The sequence below is a fragment of the Lagenorhynchus albirostris genome, chromosome 13 (assembly GCF_949774975.1).
Source record: "Lagenorhynchus albirostris chromosome 13, mLagAlb1.1, whole genome shotgun sequence".
Lineage (NCBI taxonomy): Eukaryota > Metazoa > Chordata > Mammalia > Artiodactyla > Delphinidae > Lagenorhynchus > Lagenorhynchus albirostris.
This window is the reverse complement of record NC_083107.1, coordinates 8,654,958-8,682,296: the sequence shown is the minus strand read 5'-3', so window position 1 is coordinate 8,682,296 and position 27,339 is coordinate 8,654,958. Positions and strand designations below refer to the sequence as shown.

The window sequence follows — 27,339 nt, the reverse complement described above, 5'->3', positions numbered from 1 at the left end:
CTAAAGTAAAACTGAATGTTCAGCTCTTCAGCCACCCCAGCCACAAGTTCAGGGGCTCAACGGCCACCTGTGGCTGGCGGCTGCTGCACTGGACAGAGCAGACACTGAGCTCTTCCATCAGCACAGGGAGTTCTGCTGGACAGCATCGGACCGGAAGGTAGCAAGTTCAAAGGGACTTTTGCCTCACACGTTTGAATTGCTGACATTCTTTTTTCAATGAGAACATACTCGTGTGTTTGTGTTGTATAATGAACAAATCAGATGTAATTTCTTGCTTTACAATACTATCTTAAACTTAAGGACAAGACTCATATTATAGGACTCCCAGGTTAAGAATGCCTTCCACACAACCTACCAGTTATAAAGGCAATTAAGTCACAGGAATGTGACAGACATGATAGTGACTATAGTTAAACTATACCGTATACCTGAGACTGATATAATGTAGTATGTCAGTTATACCTCAATTAAAAAAGCGCCCATCAGATAGGGACTTGGATTTTCCCTTTAAAAAAAAAAGCACTCCAGGGGCTTCCCTGGTGGTGCAGTGGTTGAGAGTCCGCCTGCCGATGCAGGGGACACGGGTTCGAGCCCTTGTCCAGGAAGATCCCACATGCCGCGGAGCGGCTGGGCCCGTGAGCCGTGGCCGCTGAGCCTGCGCGTCCAGAGCCTCTGCTCCGCAACGGGAGAGGCCACGACAGTGAGAGGCCCGCGTACCGCAAAAAAAAAAAAAAAAAAAAAAGCACTCCAGATAAACAATCTATTGTTTCTAAGAGGGCAACTTTGGCTTTCCATTTGCTCTCCTGTGCGCTGATGAAAAGTCCGTTGTGGTAAATCTTGAATTGAAATGTTATATAACTGAAAAAGACTAGATGAACAAAAGAAAAAATCACTATTGAATTCAGAGATAATTTTTCTAGATTATAGCTTGATGACTCCAAAGGCTGAGGAGCAAAGGCGCAGACTGTAAGGCTACTAAGGTAACCGTAGATTAGCCAACATCTGCTGAGTCTGTAACCTCCATCCTTCCAAGCAGGAAGCGAGACCCTCAGTCCGTGGTGTGGCAACCACAGAGAGGGCACATCCCTGAGTGCTTCGTAACACTGCTGCTACAGAAGAGTGTGGCAACTCATGCGGCAGGGTCTGAGAGAATGAGAGGACAGTTTTTATGTCTTGGACTGAAAACAGTCAAGAAAAGAAAAATAGCAAGAATTTATGAGGTTTCTGTATAGATTTGTAATAAAAGTTAGCCAGAACAGGGAAAATTCACCATTATCCAAAGTAGCAAAAGGATATAAACGACAGACTGATGATGGAGAGGAAATACTTTTCACTTGTAAAAGCAGGAGACAAGAGCATTTTCCTCTTTTATGATCAAGATATCCAGCTACAAATAATCAAAATTTGGGTGGAGTATTTTTATTCGTAGCTATCCTCACCCAGTGTCAGCCAAGTTTGGGGGTGAAACCTCTCTTGCTACTAAATTCCTAAGCATTTCATAATCCCAGCTCTGAATATCTTGTCTTGTTCTTTCTTGTTTTCACCTTCACTGTTTATGAGCCCTTCTACCAGGGGGTTCTAAGATGGCAAAAACCATTTCGGTTGCCAAAGCGCTGTGGCTTACCACAGTGCATGGTATTTTCCCTCCACCTGCCATTTTCAAGCCACCACTAAGTTCTGCAGTACTGGGGTCCTAAAGAACTCTACGGGCCCTGGGTGTGGACATTAAGGACTGTTCTGGAAAGCATCCACATCTCCTTCCAACACAGACAACAAAACTAGAAGCTACAGTGGCAGCAAATGTTACACGGCTGGAAGTCACTGGGGGAATGGGGTGGGGTTTTTATTTTAGGAAATATTTGAAGGAGTGATGCCAGTCACGCCCACTGTCTTAGAGACAAGGGACGAGTGAGGAGGGATTTCAAATGTGAAAATAATTATTACTAAAACATTGGGTAAGATATGAGTTGGATTTTTTAAAATAAAAATATAAGTTGGCTTTTAATCAGTGGTTCTATATTACCCTTTCCTTGGATTTTAATTTCCAGGCTGCCATCACGAAAAACTTATTATTATTAGAAATAAATACGAATACTGGCTTAAAAAATTTATACTGGGACAGAAGGAGCTGAAGGCAAGAAAAGCAGTGGCCTTGTATAGATGAAAACTCTTCTTAAATTAAATGTACAGGTGCTTAAAACTAACACCAGAGAAACCACAGTCATTTTAAAAATGGTTCCAAAAATTCGATAACTGGACTGATATAACCCCAAATTCAGACTACAAGCTGCAATAAAATAATATCTCTCTTTAGTACTATTATTCAGTACCACGTTATTTTAAATAGTCTTGAAAACTGTAACAAACTGAGATTTCACGCTAAGCATTAATTTCCACTAAAGTTAAACACATTCAAAATCACCACCATAAACTCACCTGTAAAGGCTCACTGTGAGGATTGTGTATGTTTATTATAGGCGAGAAACTGCTATTCACAGGGACTCTGGCCCCAAGGAACGGCCTCAGTCGGTATGGATTTGGAACTCCAATACCAAATACCTGATTCCAAGGAGGAAAAAAAATGCAATTTTAGTTGCTTTTAGAGTTTTAGAACATTTTTATAGTTATAACTGATTGATCTAGGGAAAACTGGTGAGGTTAACTTATGGAAAAAAATCGTAACTCCCTTTAAAAGGAGCACACATGTAGTTTCTATACTTGTTTGGCTACCTATTTGATATACATAAAATTCTTGATACTCATCAAGAATATATATATATATTCTTTTATATATATATATATATAAATGCACATATATATACATTTGGAATGATTTCTATATTAGAAATTAGTAGTCCTTCACGAGGTCATGGGATAGACAAAAGGAGGAAACAGGGAATTAAAAGATTTCCCTGTTCCAACCATCAGAAGATGGATGTAGGGCCCAGACAATCTCTTAAATACGAAGCACAGTCCCAGGTCATTCCTCCATAGGAATGTGGGCTGACCAAACAGGGTGAGCCAGTCATTCAATGACAACTATTTATTAAGTGCCTATGATGTGCTAGGTACAACCACAGGCACTGCTGAACAATTCAACAGTGAACGAGACAGATAATGTGCCTGCTCTTATGAAACTCACATCCTAATATTAGGGACAGCCTAGATAACAATAAAAAGGTTTAGAAAAATGGGTAATGTGATACAGAGTAACTGGGTGGAGCGAGGGTGGGAATATTCTTTAAGAGAGGGTGGATGGGAAATGACATGAACTGACGTCACCTGATAGATGAGAACAAGCCAACAGTGAAAGTGTATTCTGCAAGGGGAAGTACACAGGCAAAGGGCAGGAGGCAGGAAAGGGTGTGGCTTGTTTGGAGACAAAGAATAAGATGAGAACCATGGTCAAATGGGATGAGGTGGGAGAGCTACACGGGAGTCAGATCCTTAGAGCCTTGTTGGCCTTGGTCAGAAGCTTTCACTTTGCTCTGAGAGCAATGGGAAAACATAAGGATTTACGTGAGGAGCTGACTGGATCTGATTTATGCTCAGAGAATATCACTCTGGCTACAGAGTGAACAATGCACTGTAGGAGGGGCTGCGGAGGAGAGGAAGGGCAGTCAGGAGGCTCCTGTGTCGTCATCCAGTGAGAGGTGGGGATGGCCTGGGAGCAGTGGGGGTGAAGAGGAGAGAGGTAGACAGACTCAAGGTACATTTAAGAGAAAGACGTGGTGAAAGACTAGATGCGAAGAGGTGAAGACACCTGGCACTGAGGCTCACCTTGAGAACAACCTGATCATGACCCTCAGGTCACCCGTGGGCCACAAACACCTAGGTCAGTTGGGGGCACCATTATAGGGCACAGGTCTTCATATCCTCACGGTGGTCTTTTTATTTACTCAACAAGTATATGCCAAGTGCTCTGTACAGCATGTCAAAGTTATTCATCTGTACTGGCTTCAAAAGTATATACTGCCTATCAAACAACCACTAAAGACTTGTGCACCATAAATAAGCATAAGATATGATTCCTGACTAAAATGGAATGTTTACTCTGACACTAATTTCCAAAATACATGAAGTGTCCTGGGTAGTGGAGAAGAAATGTTCAAAAACAAAAGCATAAAAACTGTAAAGTAAGACACTAGCCAAGTAAGGATTTAAACAATTGAGTTCCATGGGCAATATAGCTCAGTGGTTAAGAGGATGGTCTTCATAGTTATAAAGACATGGGTTTGAATCCCTGCTCAGTAACTTACTAGTAGCATAATTATTTAACCTTTCTCAACTTCACCTTACTCATCTAAAAAAGTGAGAATAACAGTATCTGTAATGCAGGCAGAAGTGCATGTAAAGTGTGTAGCACAGTGTCAAATAAGTAATTATTCTTAGTAATCTTGATATATAAAAATCTTGATTCACAAAACATTCACTTTCTTTAATAACCCAAACAATGACTGAACATAGAAAAGAGTTTATCAAAAATTTTAAACAATATAATTACCAAAGAAAAGCAGGCACATAAGTTTTGATCCTGAAACTATTATCACTTCGTAAGCGTGCAAAAAGTAAAAAAAAAAAAAAAATCTAGAGTCACTGTGAAAATATTTTTAACTGTTCTTTTGCCAACCAATCTTACAGTAACACTTTAGCTGTAGCTTTAAGAGCATTTGTTTCACAGTCTGATGTGAACAGGGATATTCACAAACACAGCTGTAAGTATAAAAATGCTCAGTATTACGTAACAAACTAAATGGGAAAAGAATTTGAAAGAGAATAGATACACATATATATATATATAACTATGCCACTTTGCTGTACACCTGAAACTATTACAACACTGTTAATCAACTATACTCTAATATAAAATTAAAAGTTTTAAAAAAATTCTCTGAATCTAAACTCTTACATTTTCCCTTATCCCCTGAATTTTTGAAAAGAGTTCCCAAAAGGTTGTCATATGACAGGTTGAAGATGATAACTGTATTTTATAAATAAAGTTTTCATTCTGATTCTTACCTGGTAAGTGAATACCCCATGATTAGATGTATTAATAAATAAAGTATTTTCTACATTTCCTACTACTCTTGCAAGAAAAACTACATCAAATGATGTATTTCCTCCTGGAAGAATTTTCTGAAAAAGAAAAGCAATAAATAAAGTTAAATTAGTAACCAAAAAATCAGATCATGGTGACCACAATTAGATAGCTAAAGTTCTCGGGACTTCCCTGGTGGTCCAGTGGTTAAGAATCCTCCTGCCAATGCAGGGGATGCGGGTTCAATCCCTGGTCAGGGAAGTAAGATCCCACATGCTGCAGGGCAACTAAGCCTGCGTACCGCAACTACTGGGCCTGTGTGCTCTAGAGCCTGCGTGCCACAACTAGAGAGAAGCCCACGTGCTGCAACAAAGAGCCTGTGTGCCTCAACGAAAGATCCTGCGTGCTGAAACTAAGACCCGACGCAGCCAAAAAAAAAAAAGATAGCTAAAGTCTTCTAAAACATCTTAGAATCATTTGCATAAACTAGCCTTTTCCTCCTAAAGGTTTAAGGTTTAAATTAACCAAACTATTTTGCAATGGGAAAAAAAAGATGTCTTCATATTGGATGTCACATATCTTTGTCAATCATGATTCTAAAACCCTGTACAACAGATGGTTCCCTTGAATTCTGTTCATTCAACAATAACTTGGCTGGAATGAAGTACCTAATTACAGGCTCTTCCAACATCAGACGATCAAGGAGGAGCTGAGCTGAAGCCGAGCTTCTTATACAGATGTTCTACTCTACTACTGAGTAGACACTTGTACTATCCGAATAAACAAATAAGCCCAGCCTCAACCTCTTGACCTCTGTCGTCCATTCACAAAGGGCACAAAATGTGCCAGCAACTTACATTAAAAAAGAAGGGAGCCTTGGCAACACATGCAGGAACTCCTTCCTGTTACCTTGTGTAGAGACTGAGAATGTCACGGTGGTTAGCAAACTAAATTTTATTACAACAAAACAATAGGGCTGCTTCATGAAGTTTGAGAGACTGCAAATGCAGTTCTGCCTGCAATGAAGCCTTAAAATGCATTTTAATATGTAAAGTCATTAACTTCTCTCATTCTGCCTCTGTGGCTAGAACTCTAAAATGCTCCCCAAATTATAGCTTAAAATATATGGCACTGAGATGTCTGTCTTTACCTTTGGATGTAGAAAGCTGGGAATTTCTCCTGCATTATCAAAAAGAATATTCTGCAAAATCATAACTTTTCTTGAATGCATCACAGTTTGTGTATCAACTAGCCCCAAACTTAAGGAAAGACAAGCACCTTCGAGAAGAGATAGAATGTGAATACTGGCTCACCCATGACAGAGAATGGGAAGAAGATGAGGCTAACGTACAAGACAGTAAAATGAATTCAGCTAAAATTTTTACACACTGCTAAATGCCGAGTGTGGGCGACAGAACTCTGGTGCATAGAATCCCTAGAAGCTATAGATGCTAGATGGAGGTCACACTTGAGCCAAAAAATCAGTAATAGGATACTGGTAAACAACACACTTCTAAATAACCCACTGGTCAAATAAGTAGTCACAAAGGAAATTATAAATTATTCTGAATCAACTGGAAATGAAAACACAACATATCAAAATTTAAAGCAATACTCTTTTTTTTAAATAGATCTTTATTGGAGTATAATTGCTTCACAATACTCTGTTAGTTTCTGTTGTACAACAAAGGAATCAGCCATATGCATACATATATCCCCATATCTCCTCCGTCTTGAGCCTCCCTCCCACCCTCCCTATCCCACCTCTCTAGGTCATCGCAAAGCAAGGAGCTGATCTCCCCGTGCTATGCTGCTGTAAAGCAATACTTGGAAGGAAAATTACAGTATTACACGCTTATCTTGAAAAGAAATGTCTCAAATCAATAATCTATGTTTCCACCTTGAGAAACTAGAAAAAGAGTAAATTAAACCCAAAATAAAAAGGAAAAATATTAGACAAGAGCTTAAAATAATGAAATAGAAAATGGAAAAATAGTGAAAAATCAGTAAAACCAAAACAGTCCATAAAACTGATAAAACCCTAAACAGAATGACCAAAAGTAAAAAGGAGGAAGATGAAAATATAAGAAACTGAAATGTGGACATCATAATACAACCTTTACACATACAAAGGATGATAAAGGAATATTACAAACAACTCTATGCCCATAAATTTAATAGCTAGAAGAAATAGATACATTCTTTGAAAAACAATCTGCTAAAGCCCATTTGAAACAAAATTGCCAGAACAGTCTTAAAACCATTAAAAAAAATTTAATTTGTAGTTAAAAAACCTTCCCACAAGGAAAAGCCCAAGCCCAGATGGTTTCACTGGTAGAATGGTAGAGTTCTACACCAACCATTAAATAACACCTATCTACATAAGCTTTCAGCATACAGAAGAGAACACTTCCCACTTCATTTCATGAGTCTAGTATTACCTTTATACCAAGACCAGACAAAGATGTGACAAGAAAAGAAAACTACAAGCCAACATCCCTCACAAATGTAGACATGCAATCATTTACAAAGTATCGGCAAACTGAATCCAGCCAACATAAAAAAAGATAACACATCATGATCAAGTGGTTTTTATCATGACAATGAAATTCTGAATCCAGCCAACATATAAAAAAGATAACACATCATGATCAAGTGGTTTTTATCAGGACAATGAAATTCTAGCTCAACATTCAAAAATCAAACCAATGTAATTGATATTATCAACATACTAAAGAAGAAAAATCCTTTCAGTAGGTGCATAAAATAATTTGACAAAATTCAGCATCCATTCATGATTAAAAATCTCAGTAAACTAAGTCAATAGAAGAGAACTTCCTCAACCATATAAAGAGCATCTACAAAAGACCTAGAAATACCAGACTTAATGGTGAATGACTGAATGCTACTCTCCCTCACCCCCAATGTGGAACAAGGCAAGGATGTCCTCTCTCATGACAGCTATTCAACATTGTATTGGAAGTACTTGCCAGTACAATGAGACAAGAAAAATAAATAGAAAGCATATACATTAGAAAGGAAGAAAGGTCTGTTTTTAATCACAGACAACATGGCTGCCTATATAAAAATTCCCAAAAATAAACTTCAAAAATGCTCATAAGAGCTAATAAGAGTTTAATGAAGTTGCAGGAATCAAGGTCAATATACAATAATCAATTGTATTTCCCTATCTTAGCAATAAACACTGGAATTCTAATTTTTAAAAAAGTATCATTTACAATAACATGCACACACAAAAATATAAATCTAATAATATGCAAGTTCTGTGAGCAGAAAATGACAAAGCATTGCTTAAAGTAATAAAAGAAGACTTAAAAAAATGGAGAGATATACTGTGTTCATAGATAGGAAGATAATATTGTTCAGATGTTAATTCTCCCCCAATTGATTTATGTATCCACCGTAACTGCAATAAAAATTTCAGCCTAAGGAGAAACTAAATACAATGTGAAATAAGATCCTAGAACAGAAAAAGTACATTGATAGAAAACTGTTAAAATTCATATAAGTTTTTAGTTAACAGTACTTTACAAATGTTAATTTCCTGGTTTTGATAATTATACTATGATTATACAATATAAGAAGTTAGCATTAGGAGAAACTGGGTGAGGAATACAAGATTATCTGTACTTAGTTATCTATATGTTTAAGATTAATTCAAAAATATGTTAAAAAGAATCTTAGCAAGAGGTTTAAAAAAAGAAATTGACAAGCTGATTCTAAAATTCAGATGGCAAGAAAAGGGAATAAGAAGAGCAAAACCATTTTAAAAAAGGAAAACGAAACTGAAGGGTTCACACTGCAATTCCAGGAACTACTAAAAACCTAGTGTAATCAAGGCAGTGTGGTTATTGGTGAAAGGGTTGACATATTAGATATCTATTAGATACACATTAGAACGTAATGGGAAGTCTAAAAAAACAGGCCCACATATTCAATGTCAACTGACTTTGACAAAAACGCAGCGGTATTTCAATGAGAAAGGATAGTCTTTTTAACCAACAGTACAGTAACGACTGTGTATACATATGCAAAACAAAACAAAATAACTCTTGATCTATATCTCACGCCATAAACAAACATTAACTCAAAAAGGATCACAGACCTAAATGTAAAATCTGAAACTATTAAACTTCTGGAATAAAAATTGGAGAAAATCTTTGTGACTTCAGTTTAGGCGAATAGTTCTTAGCTACAAGTCCAAAAGCATAACCCATAAAAGAAAAATTTGATAAGCTGGACTTCGTGGAAATTAAAAACTTCTGTTATTTGAAAGATTTTATAAAGAGGATGAAAAGACATGCTACAGACTAGAAGAAAAGATCTGCAAATCACATATATGATAAGGAAACTTGTTGTACTCCTTGGAAGTATTTAGTGAAGTTTTAAAGGAAATAAGTTGATTTGCAGCATTACATTTAGTAGTTATGTGCTTCTTTGAGAATGCCAGATGTGGCTGTCTTCAGTCTGTTACATGGACAAACATTCCTTAGTACAAAGATTTCTTTGAAAACAGATTTCAGTATTTGTTGAAAGCTGTTAAAAGCATTATATCCTGGGAGAAAAAAGAGCCTGGATACAAGAGTACAGGTTCTCTTTGATAGTTCCTAATATCCAATCAACTCTTTATAACTTAAAGACTGGAATACTTTAAGAAGATGCTGAGATACACAGAACAAATCTTTTCTTTCTTTCTTTTTTTTTTAATAACAGGGAAAATCTACTCCCAAATGACAATTAACAATGTAACAAAACAGTGATGAAACAGAACAATAAACTCAGGCTCAGGAATGTAATCTTCCCATAAGAATTCATCAGATTTGCTACAATTCATCCTTTTGTTCCCTCTGGTACAACAAACTTCCTAAATAAAATAAATTTAGTTTGATTAAAAAAAAAAAAGACAACAGTAGGAAAAAGTAATGAAGACGACACAAGGTGTGCTAACTTTAGTTTTAAATTATCTGCAGCAAAGTCTCACATATTTGTACCATAGATCAGAGTCCCTGGCCTTTTGCTCCCTTGGTGATCTCACCCAGGTCCATGGATTCACATCTTTACTTCTATTTCGAGTCTAGTCCTTTCCCTCATACACCAGACTTCAACTGCCTACTTGGCACCCCCAGCTGGACGTCTAGGAGACATGCCAAATCTAACACGTCCAAAACTGAACTACTGACCACACTCCCGAAACCTACTCCACCCTCAGCCTTTGCCGTCTCAGCTGATGGCAACTGTCTTCCTAGTTGCTCAGGACAAAAACTCTGGAGTCCACCTTGACTATTCTCTTCCTCTCAATCCCACCTCAGAAAATCCTATTCCTACCTTGAAAATATACCCCCAATGCAGCTTTCTTCACTTCTTCACTCTGCTCAGAGTAATCCTGCCCTGAGTCCTGCGACAGCCAAGGTAACTAGTGTCCCCGATTCTCCCCTTACCCTTCTTCAGTCTATTTCTGATAAACAGTGATCCTTAGAAAACATAAGCTATCATTCATTCCTCTGCTCAGAATCCGGGATGGCCTCCCATTTCAATCACAGCTTCTAAGACCCTTCACAGTCTGTCCCTTCCCACCCCCCCCTTTACTTCTGCTCTCACCCTTGCTCACTCTGGTCTAGCTACACTGTCCTCTTTGCTCACCAGTTGTGTTTCCACATTGGAGACCTTGCTGCCTGAACGCTGTCTGGAATGTTCTTCTTCCACACATTCCATTTCCCCCCCTACAGTCTTCTCCCTTACCTCCGTCAAGTCTGTTCAAATGTCACCCTCTGAATGAAGCCTACTCTGACCATCCTGTTTAAAACTGGAGGAGTGATGTCAGCATCCTGGTGGTGTAAGACATTCCTCCTTTTTGTCCTCCTTTTAAAACAACGGGTTAGACATCCATCGACAGACAGAAGTGTCTCTGTGGGACTTGGGGAATACAACACCACACGCCTGAGGATCTGGGAGCTGTCTTGCCCGCCTGTGCATCTGGAAACAGGCCGTGGGACAAATGAACCTGCCCCAACCCCTCTCACTGCAGCTGGGAGAAAAACCTAGAGACTGCTGACCTGGGCAGATACTGATGGACAAGAGATAATGTGCAGAAGTCTAACTTTCCCAAGGAGATATTCCAGCATGCCATTGGAGGAAAAAAAAAAAAAAAAGAGTTTGGTTGCAGTGCAGATAGTAAGAGGAATTTTCCCAGGGCCAACTCCCCCACCCATGCTAAGGCAACAGTGCATGGGATGGTGACCTCTCCTGGGCGGGGGTGAGGGGGTGGGGGGAGGAGAGCACCCTGAGCGAGTGAGTGCCCAACTCCTCCAGCTGTGCAGGATGTGGCTGGGAATCCTGTTTCCACTAGCACCCAGAGTCCTGAGGTGGGACTTCCATAACTGGGGGAGGCAGGAGATCAGGAAAGAGGCAGATAAAAATATCAAAGGGCATTAAAGGTAGGCAGTTCCTGCTGACTGTGCTCAGGACTGCAGCAGGAAGTTCATCCAGGAGTCTCTGGAGTATCTCACTGGAGGATCTCCCCACTAGGTCTGCAGGCACCCCCAATGCCCCAAGAGCTAAATCCACACCTCCCCCAACTCTGCAGACGGCTCCTTGTGTGCACTCCCAAGTTAGCAAGAGCAAGTCCGGTACATGGACTGCTATCAGAAGAACATACCAGGATGTGTGCGCAAGGGAGAAAGCACAAACTTGAGCTATAGCACCACCACCTTCTGAAAAACCCTAGACATATAACAGCACCAATGAACAGTACACCCCATCTGAAGGCAACTAGTAAAGATTTAAGGAGGTGTGACTGCTACTTCAAATGTAAAAGCAGCAACACAAAATTGTAAGAAATGTGAAAAATCAAAGAAACATATCATCACCAAAAGAACAGTAATTCAACAACTGAGCTCAAAGTTACAGAATTTTGTGGTCTAGGTGATAAAAGATTTAAAATAGCTGTTTTTTTGTTGGCTTTTTTTTTTGCGGTACACAGGCCTCTCACTGTTGTGGCCTCTCCCACTGCAGAGCACAGGCTCGGGACACACAGGCTCAGTGGCCATGGCTCACGGGCCCAGCCGCTCCGCGGCATGTGGGATCTTCCCGGACTGGGGCACGAACCCGTGTCCCCTGCATAGGCAGGCGGACTCTCAACCACTGCACCACCAGGGAAGCCCCAAAATAGCTGTTTTGAAGAAACTCAACAAGCTACAAGAAAACCCAGAAAGATAATCCAACAAAATCTCAAAAACATACATGATCAGGCTTCCATGGTGGCACAGTGGTTAAGAATCCACCTGCCAATGCAGGGGACATGGGTTCGAGCCCTGGTATAGGAAGATCCCACATGTCGTGGAGCAACTAAACCTGTGCACCACAACTACTGAGCCTGTGCTCTAGAGCCCATGAGCCACAACTAATGAGCCCACGTGCCACAGCTACTGAAGCCTGCGCGCCTAGAGCCCATGCTCCACAATGAGAGAAGCCACTGCAATGAGAAGCTCGCGCACGGCAACGAAGAGTAGCCCCTGCTCACCGTAACTAGAGAAAGCTCCACAGCAACAACGAAGCAACGAAGACCCAACGCAGCCAAAAACAAATAAATAAAATAAGTAAATTTAAAAAAATACATGATCAAAATGAGATATTTACCAAAGAGAAAGAAATCACAAAAAAGAACCAAACAGAAATTTTAGAGCTAAAGATTTCAATGAATGAAATGAAAAATGCAATGGAGAGCATCTGCAGTAGGTTAGATAAAATGGAAAATAGAATAAGTGAGCTAGAGGGCAGGAATTTTGAAATAACACAGCACAGAACAAAGAAAAAAAGAATGAAAAAGAGTGAAGAAAGCCTATGTGATCTATGGAGTTCCATCAAAAAATATTAGAATAATCAGAGCTCCAGAAGAGAAGGGAAAGGGGGCAGAAAATTTATTTAAAGAAATAATAGCTGAGCACTTCCCAAACCTGGGGAGAGACTTGGACATCCAAGTTCACGAAGCTAACAGATTACCCTATTATCTAAAGCAGAAAGCCTTTCACCAAGATGTATTATAATGAATGTGTCAAAAATCAAAGAAAAAGAGAGAATCCTAAAAGGAGTCAGAGAAAAAAAGATTGTAACCTACAAAGAAAACACATTAGGCAATCAGCAATTTCTCAGCAGAGACCCTACTGGCAAGGAGACAGTGGAATGACAAATCAAAGTGTTGAAAAAAACCTGCCAGCCAAAAATACTCTATTCAGCAAAGTTATACTTCAGATATGAAGGATTTCTCCCAGACAAACAAAAACTGAGGAATTTCATCACCCCTACACCTGCCTTGCAAGAAATGCTGAAGAGAGTTCTTCAAGCTGAAATCAAAAGATGCTAATCAGCAACATGAAAACATACAAAAGTATACAACACTCTAGTAAAGGTAAATGTACAATCAGACAGAGAAAACTTAATTCTGTAATAGGATGGTGTGTTAACCACTTAACTACAGTATAAAGTTTAAGGAGAAGATTATTAAAAATAATTACAGTGACTATAATTTGTTAATGAATACACAATATAAAAAGAGGTAAATAATGACACCAAAACACATTAAAGGGAGGGAGTAAAAGGGTAACACTTTTGCATGACATCAAAATTAAGTTGCTATCAACGTAAAATGGACCATTTTATCTAAAGATATTTTATGTAAGCCTCATGGTACCAAAAAGCAAAAACCTAGAGTAGATTCACAGAAGGTAAAGAAAGGGGAAACAGAATATAACACCGTGGAAAATCACCAATTTACAAAGGCAGGCAGAAACAGAGGGGAAAGGAAACAATGGAAATATAAAATAAACAGAAAGCCATTAATGAGATGGCACTGGGAAGTCCGTACATATCAATAATTACTCTAATGTAAATGGACTGAATTCACCAACCAAAGGCACAGAGAGGCTGGATGGATAAAAACACAAGACCCAACTATATGTTGCCTCCAAGACTCACTTCAGATTTAATGAAACACATAGGCTCAAAGTGAAGGGATAGAAAAAGAAATTCAGGGGCTTCCCTGGTGGCGCAGTGGTTGAGAGTCCGCCTGCTGATGCAGGGGACACGGGTTCGTGCCCCGGTCCGGGAGGATCCCACATGCCGCGGAGCGGCTGGGCCCGTGAGCCATGGCCTGGGCCTGTGTGTCCGGAGCCTGTGCTCCGCAATGGAAGAGGCCACAACAGTGAGAGGCCCGCGTACCGCAAAAAAAAAAAAAAAAAAAAAAGAAATTCAGGACTTCCCTGCTGGCGCAGTGGTTAAGAATCCGCCTGCCAGTGCAGGGGACACGGGTTTGAGCCCTGGTCCAGGAAGATCCCGCATGCTGTGCAGCAACTAAGCCTGTGCGCCACAACTACTGAGCCTGCGCTCTAGAGCTTGAGAGCCACAACTACTGAGCCCACATGCCACAACTATTGAAGCCCACGTGCCTAGAGCCCATGCTCTGCAACAAGAGAAGTCACCACTGCAATGAGGAGCCCGTGCACAGCAACAAAGAGCGGCCCCCGCTCGCCAAAACTACAGAAAGCCTGCGCACAGCAATGAAGACCCAACATAGCCAAAAAATTAAATAAATAAATAAGAAAAAAAGAAATTCAATGCAAGTGGAAACCAAAGGAAAATGGGGTTAGCTATACCTATATTAGACAAGATAGACTTTAAGTAAAAAATGGTAACAAGAGACAAAAAGGTCATTACATAATAAAGGGGTCAATTCATCAAGAAGATGTAATAATTATAAATATATATGCACTAACATTGGAGAACCTAAATATATTAACAAATATCAACAGGTTTGAAGGGAGAAATAGGCAAGAATACAATAATAGTAGGGGACTTTGATATCCCACTTTCAGCAATGGATAGATCATCCAGACAGAACATCAACAAGGAAACACTGGACTTGAACCATACATTAGACCAAATGGACCTAACAGACATTTATAGGTCATTCCATCCTATAGCAGCAAATACATATTGTTCTCAAGTGCACACAGAGAAGAATAAGTTTGAAATCATATCAAGTATTTTTTTCAGACCACAGTGGTATTAAACTAGGAATCAACAAGAAGAAAGCTGGAAAATCTACAATTATGTGGAAATTAAACAACATTCTCTTCAACAACCAATGGGTCAAAGAAGAAATTAAAAGAGGAATAAAAAATAACATTGAACAAATGAAAATGGAAAAAAAACATACCAAAATCTACGGAATGATGCAAAAGCATTCTGAAAAGGATAAACTTAGTTTATAGTAATAAATGCATATTTTAAGAAAACAGAAGGATCTCAAATAAACATTCTAACTTCACACCTCAAGGAACTAGAAAAAGAACAAATTAAGCCCAAAGTTTGCAGTACAGAAATAACGAAGATCAAAATGTAACACAGGCCAGAAAAACAACAGAAAAAAAAAAATCAACAAAACTAAGAGCCAGTTTTTCAAAAAGATAAACAAAATTGACAGATCAAGAGCCACATTAACCAAGAAAAAAGAAGACTCAAATAAATAAAATCTGAAATGAAAGAGGAGACATACTACAGAAATACATAGGATCATAAAATACCAGTATGAGCAATTCTATGCCAACAAGCTGGATAACCTAGAAGAAATGGATTAATTCCTAGAAACACACAACCTACCAAGACTGAATCAGGAAGAAATAGAAAATCTCGATAGATCAATAATGAGTTAGGAGATTGACTCAGTAATCAAAAACCTCCCAAAACAGAAAACTTCAGGACCAGATGGCTTCACTTGTGAGTTCTATCAAATACTTAAGGAAGAATTAATGTCAATCTTTCTCAAACTCTTCCAAAAAGTAAGAGAAGGGAACACTTCCAAACTCATTTTATGAGGTCAGCATTACCTTGATACCAAAGCCAGACAAGGACACTACAAGAAAACTATAAACAATATCCCTGATGAATACAGATGCAAAAGTTCTCAAAAACTATTAGCAAAGTGAATTCAGCAACACAATAAAAAAGCATTTGACAAAATACAGCATCTTTTCATGATAAAAACCCTCAACTGATTTGGTATAGATGGAGCACACCTCAACATAATAAAGACCACATACAAACACACAAAGCTAACATCACACTCAATGATAAAAATCTGAAAGCTTCCCCTTAAAATCAGAAACAAGACAAGGGTGCCCACTCTCACCACTCTTATTCAACATAGTACTGGAAGGTCTAAGTTAAAGCAATTAAGGCAAGACAAAGAAATAAAAGGTATCAGAAGTGGAAAGGAAAAGCTGTCATTATTTGCAGGTGATATGATCTTATATATAGAAAATCCTGAAGACTTAACCAAAAAACTGCTGGAACTAATCAAAAAATGCTGTAAAGTTATAGGATATAAAATCAACACACAGAAACCAGTTGTGCTGCTACACACTAACAATGAAACATCTGAAAAAAAAAACGATTCTACTCACAATAGCATCAAAAACAATAAAATACCTAGTAATAAATTTATCCAAGGAGGCGAAAGATCCTGTATAATGAAAACTGTTAAGACCCTGATAAAAAGAAGTTGAAGACAAATGGAAAGATATCCTTTATTCATGGCTCAGAAGAATTATGTTTTTAAAATATCCGTACTAAGCAAACCCATCTACAGGTTCAATGCAATCTTATCAAAATCCTAGTGGAATTTTTAACAGAGATAAAACAAACCTAAAATTTGTATAGAAACACAAAACAATCATAAGAACAACAAAACTGGAGGCAGCAAACTTCCTGCTTTCGAACCATACTATAAAGCTACAGAAATTAAAACGGTATGGTTCTGGCATAAAAATAAAACATGTAGACCAGTAGAACAAATAGCCTAGAAATAAACCTCTGCATATATGGTTATCTAATATTTGACATGGGAGCCAAGAACACTCAATAAGGAAAGGTTGTCCTGCTATATCATTGCTACTGCTATATCACATTTGTTCAATTCCCATTAACATGTATGGATATCAGAAATAGAACAAAAAATGTCCAGGTCTCTACATATAATTAAAAAATAATCATTAATATTCATTAATGACTTTCAACCTATGAGAAGAGATTGTTTACTATATTAAGCATACTAAAATAAATGGGTAAAAACATTTTCATTTTAGCCATAGATTGAAGCAAAGTGTATCCTAATTAATCTTCAGTTTACCTGAAAAGGTAATCAAACAAAAGGCTCTACAGAATCAAGGAAAATATACTTTTTGTTTGCTCACCAATGTCTATAAGGCACCCATTTCCACAATTCTATGGTAATTAAAATTTGACTATTATAGAGTATTAAAAAAATCTGTATTTTTTGTCACAAGCCATACATTACATATTTTATGGCCAATATGCAGTATAGCCATGAAGATGAACAGGCCTAAACTGCAGTCTTAATATTATGTAATTTTAATTATAATTAATTAGACAATTATAGTTAGTCAACAGATAATTATAAACCACAATTATTAGGAGTTATATATAGAAAAACGAATTGTCACACAACCACATTCCTTTTATTACCCTTGTTCTTGATTTCCAGGTGATCTCAGAATCAAAACCTTAGTAAGGGGTATTATTTATATGTGTGTATGTGTTAAAATACAGTTATGTAACACTTAGCCTTTTAAATAATAACTATTCTACTTTGTATTTCCTACTGGTTGCTTAACGTAGAGATGATACTGGTTAATAATCAACAACTTAAGTGACTTACAGGAAATGTTTTACTCTCAAAGAAATATGATCTGACCAGGAATTCTAAAGATGACAAGGCAATTAGAGTTAGGATAAACATACAGAAAGGTTTTGCTCTCTTGGACATGAGAAACTCTTTTCATTTTTCCCCAAAGGCTCTTATGATAGGCATAAAATTAAGTGGAGGGGAAATAAGGTTATTTCTTCTCCCAAGAGTTAATTCCATCTCTCCTCTCCACTTCTTGAGCTTCTGGAGTCAGTATCTTACTGTAGGGAATAAAAATGAAAAGCAAGAAGAAGAATAAGAAAAAAAAAAAAAACTTAAGGTAGCATAGATTTTGGCTATCTCTTTTAAAGCTAAATCTAGAGTACCTAAATGTAGATTTTGATAGGTATAGATTATTTTACTGTTTAATTCTATCTCCTGATACTGGAAAACACAGACTGGCTTTTAACTTTTCTTCGACTATATATACATTGAGATTATCTTTTTTTTTTTCTTAACACCTTTATTGGAGTATAATTGCTTTACAATGGTGTGCTAGTTTCTGCTTTATAACAAAGTGCATCAGCTATACATGTACGTATATCCCCATATCTCCTCCCTCTTGTGTCTCCCTCACACCCTCCCTATCCCACCTCTCTAAGGGGTCACAAAGCACCGAGCTGATCTCCCTGTGCTATGTGGCTGCTTCCCACTAGCTATCTATTTTACATTTGGTAGTATATAAGTCCAGGCTACTCTCTCACTTCGTCCCAGCTTACTCCTTCCGCTCCCCATGTCCTCAAGTCCATTCTCTATGTCTGCATCTTTATTCCTGTCCTGCCCCTAGGTTCTTCAGAACCATTTTTTTTTTTAGATTCCATATACATGTGTTAGCATACGGTATTTGTTTTTATCTTTCTAACATACTTCACTCTGTATGACAGACTCTAGGTCCACCCACCTCACTACAAATAACTCAAATTCATTTCTTTTTATGGCAGAGTAATATTCCGTTGTATATATGTGCCACATCTTCTTTATCCATTCATCTGTCATTGGACATTTAGGTTGCTTTCATGTCCTAGTTATTGTAAAGAGAGCTGCAATGAACATTGTGGTACATGACTCTTTTTGAATTATGGTTTTCTCAGGGTATAGGCCCAGTAGTGGGATTGCTGGGTCATATGGTAGTTCTATTTTTAGTTTTTGAGGAAGCTCCATACTGTTCTCCATAGTGGCTGTATCAGTTTACATTCCCACCAACAGTGCAAGAGGGTTCCCTTTTCTCCATACCCTCTTCAGCATTTACTCTTTGTAGATTTTTTGATGATAGCCATTCTGACCGGTGTGAGGTGATACCTCATTGTAGTTTTGATTTGCATTTCTCTAATGATTAGTGATGTTGAGCATTCTTTCATGTGTTTGTTGGCAATCTGTATATCTTCTTTGGAGAAATGTCTATTTAGGTTTTCTGCCCATTTTTGGATTGGGCTGTTTGTTTTTTTGATATTGAGCTGCATGAGCTGCTTGTATATTCTGGAGATTAATCCTTTGTCAGTTGCTTCATTTGCAAATATTTTCTCCCATTCTGAGGGTTGTCTTTTCATCTTATGGTTTCCTTTGCTATGCAAAAGCTTTTAAGCTTCATTAGGTCCAATCTGTTTATTTTTATTTCCATTTCTCAAGGAGTGGGTCAAAAAGGATCTTGCTCTGATTATGCCATGGAGTGTTCTATGTTTTCCTCTAAGAGTTTGATGGTGTCTGGCCTTACATTTAGGTCTTTAATCCATTTTGAGTTTATTTTTGTGTATGGTGTTAGGGAGTGTTCTAATTTTACATGTAGCTGTCCAGTTTTCCCAGCACCACTTACTGAAGAAACTGTCTTTTCTCCATTGTATACTGTTGCCTCCTTTATCAAAGGTAAGGTGACCATATGTGCATGGGTTTATCTCTGGGCTTTCTATCCTGTTCCATTGATCTATATTTCTGTTTTTGTGCCTGTACCATACTGTCTTGATTACTGTAGCTTTGTAGTATAGTCTGAAGTCAGGGAGCCTGATTCCTCCAGCTTTGTTTTTCTTTCTCAAGATTGCTTTGGCTATTCAGGGTCTTTTGTGTTTCCATACAAATTGTGAATTTTTTTGTTCTAGTTCTGTGAAAAATGCCATTGGTAGTTTGATAGTGATTGCATTGAATCTGTAGATTGCTTTGGGTAGTAGAGTCATTTTCATAATGTTGATTCTTCCAATCCAAGAACATGGTATATCTCTCCATCTGTTTGTATCATCTTTGATTATTTTCATCAGTGTCTTATAGTTTTCTGCATACAGGTCTTTTGTCTTCTTAGGTAGATTTATTCCTAGGTATTTTATTCTTTTTGTTGCCATGGTAAATGGGAGTGTTTCCTTCATTTCCCTTTCAGATTTTTCATCATTAGGGTATAGGAATGCCAGAGATTTCTGTGCATTAATTTTGTATCCTGCTACTTTATCAAATTCATTGATTAGCTCTAGTTAGTTTTCTGGTAGCATCTTTAGGATTCTCTATGTATACTATCATGTCATCTGCAAACAGTGACAGTTTTACTACTACTTTTCTTTTCTTTTGTGGTACGCAGGCCTCTCACTGTTGTGGCCTCTCCCGTTGCGGAGCACAGGCTCCAGACGTGCAGGCTCAGCGGCCATGGCTCACAGGCCTAGCTGCTCCGCAGCATGTGGGATCTTCCCGGACCGTGTCCCCTGCATCGGCAGGCGGACTCTCAACCACTGTGCCACCAGGGAAGCCCTACTTCTTCTTTTCTGATTTGGATTCCTTTTATTTCTTTTTCTTCTCTGACTGTGGTGGCTAAAACTTCCAACACTCTGTTGAGTAACAGTGGTGAGAGTGGGCAACCTTGTCTTGTTCCTGATCTTAGTGGAAATGGTTTGTTTTTCACCACTGAGAATGATGTTGGCTGTGGGTTTGTCATATATGGCCTTTATTATGTTGAGGAAAGTTCCCTCTATGCCTACTTTCTGGAAGGTTTTTATCATAAATGGGTGTTGAATTTTGTTGAAAGCTTTTTCTGCATCTATTGAGATGATCATATGGTTTTTCTCTTTCAATCTGTTAATATGGTATATCATGTTGATTGATTTGCGTATATTGAAGAATCCTTGCATTCCTGGGGTAAACCCCACTTGATCATGGTGTATAATCCTTTTAACATGTTGTTGGATTCTGTTTACCTGTATTTTGTTGTGGATTTTTTCATCTATGTTCATCAATGATACTGGCCTGTAGTTTTCTTTTTTCTGTGACATCTCTGTCTGGTTTGGTATCAGGGTGATGGTGGCCTCACAGAATGAGTCTGGGAGTGTTCCTCCCTCTGCTATATTTTGGAAGAGCTTGAGAAGAATAGGTGTTAGCTCTTCTCTAAATGTTTGACAGAATTCGCCTCTGAAGCCATCTGGTCCTGGGCTTTTGTTTGTTGGAAGATTTTTAATCACAGTTTCAATTTCAGTGCTTGTGATTGGTCTGTCTGTATTTCCTATTTCTTCCTGGTTCAGTCTCAGAAGGTTGTGCTTTTCTAAGAATTTGTCCATTTCTTCCAGGTTGTCCATTTTATTGGCATATAGTTGCTTGCAGTAATCTCTCACTATCCTTTGTATTTCTGCAGTGTCAGTTGTTACTTCTCCTTTTTCATTTCTAATTCTATTGATTTGAGTCTTCTCCCTTTTTTTCTTGATGAGCCTGATTGATGGTTTATCAATTTTGCTTATCTTCTCAAAGAACCGTCTTTTAGTGGTTTTTTTTTTTTTTTTTTTTTTTTTTGAGGTACACGGGCCTCTCACCGTTGTGGCCTCTCCCGTTGCAGAGCACAGGCTCCGGACGCGCAGGCTCAGCGGCCATGGCTCATGGGCCCAGCTGCTCCGCGGCATGTGGGATCTTCCCGGACCAGGGCACAAACCCGTGTCCCCTGCATAGGAAGGCGGACTCTCAACCACTGCACCATCAGGGAAGCCCCATCTTTTAGTCTTATTGATCTTTGCTATTGTTTCCTTCATTTCTTTTTAATTTATTTCTGATCTGATCTTTATGATTTCTTTCCTTCTGCTAACTTTGGGGTTTTTTGTTCTTCTGTCTCTAATTGCTTTAGGTGTAAGGTTAGGTTTCTTATTTGAGATGTTTCTTGTTTCTTGAGGTAGGATTGTATTGCTCTAAACTTCCCTCTTAGAACTGTTTTTGCTGCATCCCATAGGTTTTGGGCCTTCGTGTTTTCATCGTCATTTGTTACTAGGTATTTTTTGATTTCCTCTTTGATTTCTTCAGCGATCTCTTGGTTATTTAGTAGTGTATTGTTTAGCCTCCATGTGTTTGTATTTTTTACAGATTTTTTTCCTGTAATTGATATCTAGTCTCATAGCATTGTGGTCAGAAAAGATACTTGATGTGATTTCAATTTTCTTTAAATTTATTGAGGCTTGATTTGTGACCTAAGGTATGATCTATACTGGAGAATGTTCCATGAGCACTTGAAAGTGTTGTTTTTGGATGGAATGTCCTATAAATATCAATTAAGTCCATCTTGTTTAATGTATCATTTAAAGCTTGTGTTTCCTTATTTTCATTTTGGATGATCTGTCCATTAGTGAAAGTGGGGTGTTAAAGTCCCTTACTATGATTGTGTTACTGTCTATTTCCCCTTTTATGGCTATTAACATTTGCCTTATGTATTGAGGTGCTTATGTTGGGTGCATAAATATTTACAACTGTTATATCTTCTTCTTGGATTGATCCCTTGATTGAGACTATCTGTTGAAGAATTTTTCAGAAAGACTTCTCTTTGCATAAGATTCATTCGTAGAAATAAGTCCCTGGGAAAGCCTAGGTCAGAAATGTCAAATTGGTGTCCTTTAACTAGCTTTCTTTGGTCAACACTATCTGTCTTTCTAAAGTCAAATTCATTTTTAATTTGTAAAATCAGTAGATATTATCTTATAAAAATTCCTATTTCCAAGTCTTCTTGGAAAATCAGAAGAACTGTGCATGAGCTTACATTCCCACGTGGCCACCACTGGCTGGAGCTGAGTGGGGGGCTGGTGCCTTTGGATGGGACATGTGCTCTTCCAGGTCACCCCCCATTCCACTTGGTCTGCATCGTCTACCTGGCTAGCCCCTGTAAGAATCTATTTGTAACTCTGCTATTTATTTGGTCTGCTTTGTATTGTGATAGGAACATGAAAAAAGTAAAAATCCTGGTCTCTAACAAGGGTGAAGCTTGATGTTTAGAAACAACAAAACATTGCTTGAATTAGCAAAGTAAGTTAACAAGGTAAAAATAAAATCTGTAGTGTAGTTGTGCACTACTTTTAAACAGTTTTCATTGCACTTTACTATTTTGCCTTTTAACCCAACATGTCTCTACACTGTGGCAATGCCTGAAAGCTGGATGACACCACTTACACCTAAGTGTGTCTCCATACACAGATTGTAATGTATATGACCCACCCTGTAGCTTAATATGATACAAATCCCTGCGGAGGCCAACAGCACACCTAGACCCTCACCTTGGCTCTTATCCCTAACTGCATGACCACAGGCAAAGCCCTCCGGGGTTCAACTCTTCATTCATATGAGGGTACTGGACTAGGTCTCTCTTAGACTGGGATTTGATTGTTTGAGACCATCAGCACATTTATAAAAATTGTGGAAATATCTTTTAGGTAAAACAAATAATAACTCAAGGGAAACGTTTTAGAAAATATTTTAGAAAAGGGATGCTTTCCAAGAGTACAACAAGAAAATTAAAACTTTATCATCAAAATATGCTGACTTATCCATTCCTTGTTTACAAAATAGTTTTAAATTTAAAAAAAGCCAAAATTATATGCCATTATTTACCCTAGAAATTGCTACTTAATGACAACATACGATAAAGCCAGGATTTTAGAAAGGAGAAATGTAAAAATCGAAATAATTGATATAAATTTATATGCTAAAAATTGGTTATTTAGTCATATCTCTTCAAAGGAGTCAGTGAAAACCCTCGGAAGATGAAATCAGGCTCCATTCATTTACTTCCCTCTGACATTTGCTATTTAGCTAATTATTTCGGAAGCCTATATATTAAAGCTTAATGCATTCTCTCAAATCCAAAATTTATTAAGATCTTTTTTTTGCCAGATAAAAGTTTTTTTTATAGTAACAAGTTTGCATACTATCTACGAAAATGATTATAAGTAAAATTTTATAGGACACCTGTGTAGGAAGAACCCTAAAAAGGCCCTCAAATTTCCTGCCCTAATTTCTGTGACTGTGAATATGAAGGATACCACACCTGTGATCTGCACTACTTGATAAGAGGGATTTTGCAGATATAATGAGATTATTAGTCAGCTGACTCTGAGTTAATCAAAAAGGAGACTACCCAGGTGATGCTGACCCAATGACATGATTAAAGCAGAGTTTTCTCCACCGGTGGTAGGAGAGGTCAGATTTCTGAAGCGCGAGGGAGATGTGACGCACCAGTGCTGGCTTCAAGATGGCGACAAGGAGTGTGGGTACCTCAGGGAACTGAGAGAGGTCTCTGGCTGACAGCCAGCAATGAAACGGGGACCTCAGTTCTACAAGCACAAGGCACTGAATTCTGCTGACAACTTGAATGTGTCTGGGAGTGGATTTCCCCTGAGCCTCCAGTCAATGACTCAGCCCAGCTGACATCTTAGTTACAGCCTTAAGATACTCAGAGCCCACTGGACCCACTGGACTTGTGGCTTACAGAACCATGTGCTAATAAGTGCGTGTTTGTGGTGATTTATTACACAGCAATAGAAAACTAACACAACGCTGAGGAATTACCTATTATTAGGTAGGACAAGAAAACCAACTGAATATATGAATGCTACATTTTTCAGAGTGCTTAAGTTTCAAAGTTGATTTGTTAGGCTGTTTCATGTTGAGAAAAACAATGTGTGTTGAAAAGTAGAAGTGATAATTCTCAGGAAATGGGGCAAACTAAAGTCCAGAATAAATGTGAAACATTCAAACTAGATTTTAATTATAGCAAAGTAAAATTATACACTAAAAACCCTAGACATTTCAATTTCAAACTCAAAAGAAATCAAATACAGCAGAGATGCTTACCCTATTTTGAAAAAATGATGCATGAAAATGTGATGTCGTAGCAGATATTGATACTAAAGTAATAGTTTCTTCAGAACTAGGATTATGTAAGTAAACTTTTTCCATTTTTGGCATTCCAACTGGTCTGTAAAAACAAAAAGAAAACTGTTACAAATACTTCAAAGACAATTTCTAGTTTTAGAGTTAACCTTTAGTTGTTAAAAAATTAAACATCAAAATTATTTAGACAAATACATACCCAAACGTATGAAATTATATATTAAATTAGTTTATACCTAAAATTACACATAAAATGCATGCATTCGCTATTCAGCAAATAAAATTATTGAGTGCCAACTGTATGTCACACACTGAGCCAGGTACTGGGATGTAAGGGGGCAAGTCTCCACCCGGATGAAGTTTACAATCTAGTGAGGAGGCAGGCAGGGAACAAAACGGTCAGATCCCTTTATTACTTTCTGTAATACCACCTACCGCCTGCTTCTCTACTAATTCTGAATCTTATCCTCCTCTCCCCAAATTCCACTGATAGATGCTCTTCAATTTAGAAGAAGTTTAGTGGCAACGTTATGTGAGCAGATCTGCCTTATAAGTTAGGGGCTGTTGTTATACTCATTTTATAGATGAGGACACCAAGGCACAGAAAGCTTAATTAACTCGCCTAAAGTCATACTTGGAACATCACCCTGAATCCAGGCCATCTGGCTCTAGTCCCTGCTCTAACCCTCTCAAAGGAACAGTATAAAGCACACACTCGAGGTCTGATGTCCACAGATTCATTTTAACGTTCCCCATGGCATCCACATTACAGTTTGTCTGAAAAGTGAAACCTCCTTAGTATGTAGTCCATTAAGTACTTACGTTGCTAATCATATTTGCACAGGCTTCCTAGCTTGACAGCTTAAGAGAATTCTGCAAATAAATTACGTTTTTTCAGAGTTCTCTCTAGTTATTTAATTGGCACCTGTCTTATTTCCTCAGCAAGATTATCAGTACCTTAAGGACGAAGTTTACGTTGTATGCGCACTGTGTATTCCTCGTATTGTCTAGCACAGAACCAGGCACGTGGTGAGAGCGTGCATGGGGCAGCTTGCCCGCCCCTGCCCCTGCCCATGACCTCAGTGGTTACAGTCTAGTGAAGAAGCAGGCAGGGAACAAAATGGTTAGATCCCTTTCTTTCTCTCTGTAATACCACCTGCTGTTATGAAGTGGTTATCAGCCCCCTAATCTGGAATCACTCAGCCTCCACACGTGGTTCCCTATGTTTCCACCTGAATCAGGCTGGTTCCATGTGCATGACCCCCACGCCTTTACCAATGTCTTTGCTCTGTGTTTTCTTCCCTATCCTCTATGTGAATCCAAACCCTCATGTTCTAATTCAGTTACAGCTTCTGTCACAAGGTCCTCTTCTTGTACAATCATTTTGGCTTATGCTTTCTGAAATTTTATTTCATCTGTAGAAACCTCAAATTCTAAGTAGTTGAAGATGCAGCGCCAGAATTACGTTTTATATGTGGTTCAACTGTCCACCATGCTTTTGTCCTTCAGGAATTTTTGCCCCTGCCTTTTCCTCAGTTCAGTTTATCACTTGTAACTTATGATGTTGGAAAACTGATCAAACAGTGAACAGCTGACAACTTTCACTAGTTTAAAAAAAAACAAACCAGGGGCTTTGGGTTCCTTTTAAAATGGTGAATTGGTTAGTATATGTTACTGGTTCTCCCTGACACCCCCTAACAGCTGCATATACAAACAACAAGGCTGGAAAATTTTAGAAGTTAATCCCTGATTCCAAGGATTAACCAAAAACAGCAAGAAACCCTTGGGGGAACAGAAGGCTGCCTGAACTGGCAGGTGGGGAAAAGTGAGGGACACAGGGCAGCGCAGGCCGCGAGAAGCCAGGAATAACTCTCCTCTTCTCCATTCCCTTCCCTGCTTGCCTTGGTACAATCAAAGCCTCCCCCTTCAACCCAGACGGCAGAAAGGCTCACTGGGGTAAGAAGCTGCTGATCAGCTACACTTGAACACACCCGCCTCTACACTCCTCTCTCTGGTCCTCCAAAGCCCTAAAGTTGTTAGATTACAATTTAGGAAGATACCTCTTCCAGACACTTTTGCCTAAGCACTGTCAGATAGAGTGGTGGGAACATAGGACAATCAATAGTTTTTATGTGAATGTGTGTATGTAACTGGACCTCTCCACCTTGGGGATCATCTTCCTTCTTAAATTCACAAGAAGAGACAAAGAGAAAGGCTTGGTCTTCTGCTCTTCCTCAATATGTATTATAAGACAGCAACTCAGAAGTTCACACATCAAAATAACATGATCTGTGAGGAGTAGTACAATCAAGTCTATCACAGTGTTGTGATAGACCACAATATTGTTCCCAATTGGCTGACTGAACTGGTGAGAGGCTTGTATCTCTCTACTTCATTAACATTAGGCCAATGAAATGTG

General features: G+C 38.5%; 1 protein-coding gene across 2 annotated transcripts in view; it reads right to left on the bottom strand.

The window, feature by feature from the left end:
* Positions 1-27,339, bottom strand: part of TMEM131 (transmembrane protein 131) — a 192,215-nt gene that overhangs the window by 75,006 nt on the left and 89,870 nt on the right. The window contains exons 5-7 of one of the 2 annotated variants that reach the window (XM_060170052.1): positions 24,882-25,005; positions 5,020-5,136; positions 2,437-2,559 (exon numbers count right to left, since the gene is read on the bottom strand). In XM_060170052.1, coding sequence (XP_060026035.1) covers positions 2,437-2,559; positions 5,020-5,136; positions 24,882-25,005 — 364 coding nt within the window. The remainder of the gene's footprint in view (positions 1-2,436; positions 2,560-5,019; positions 5,137-24,881; positions 25,006-27,339) is intronic. The other variant, XM_060170053.1, reaches the window with a different exon arrangement.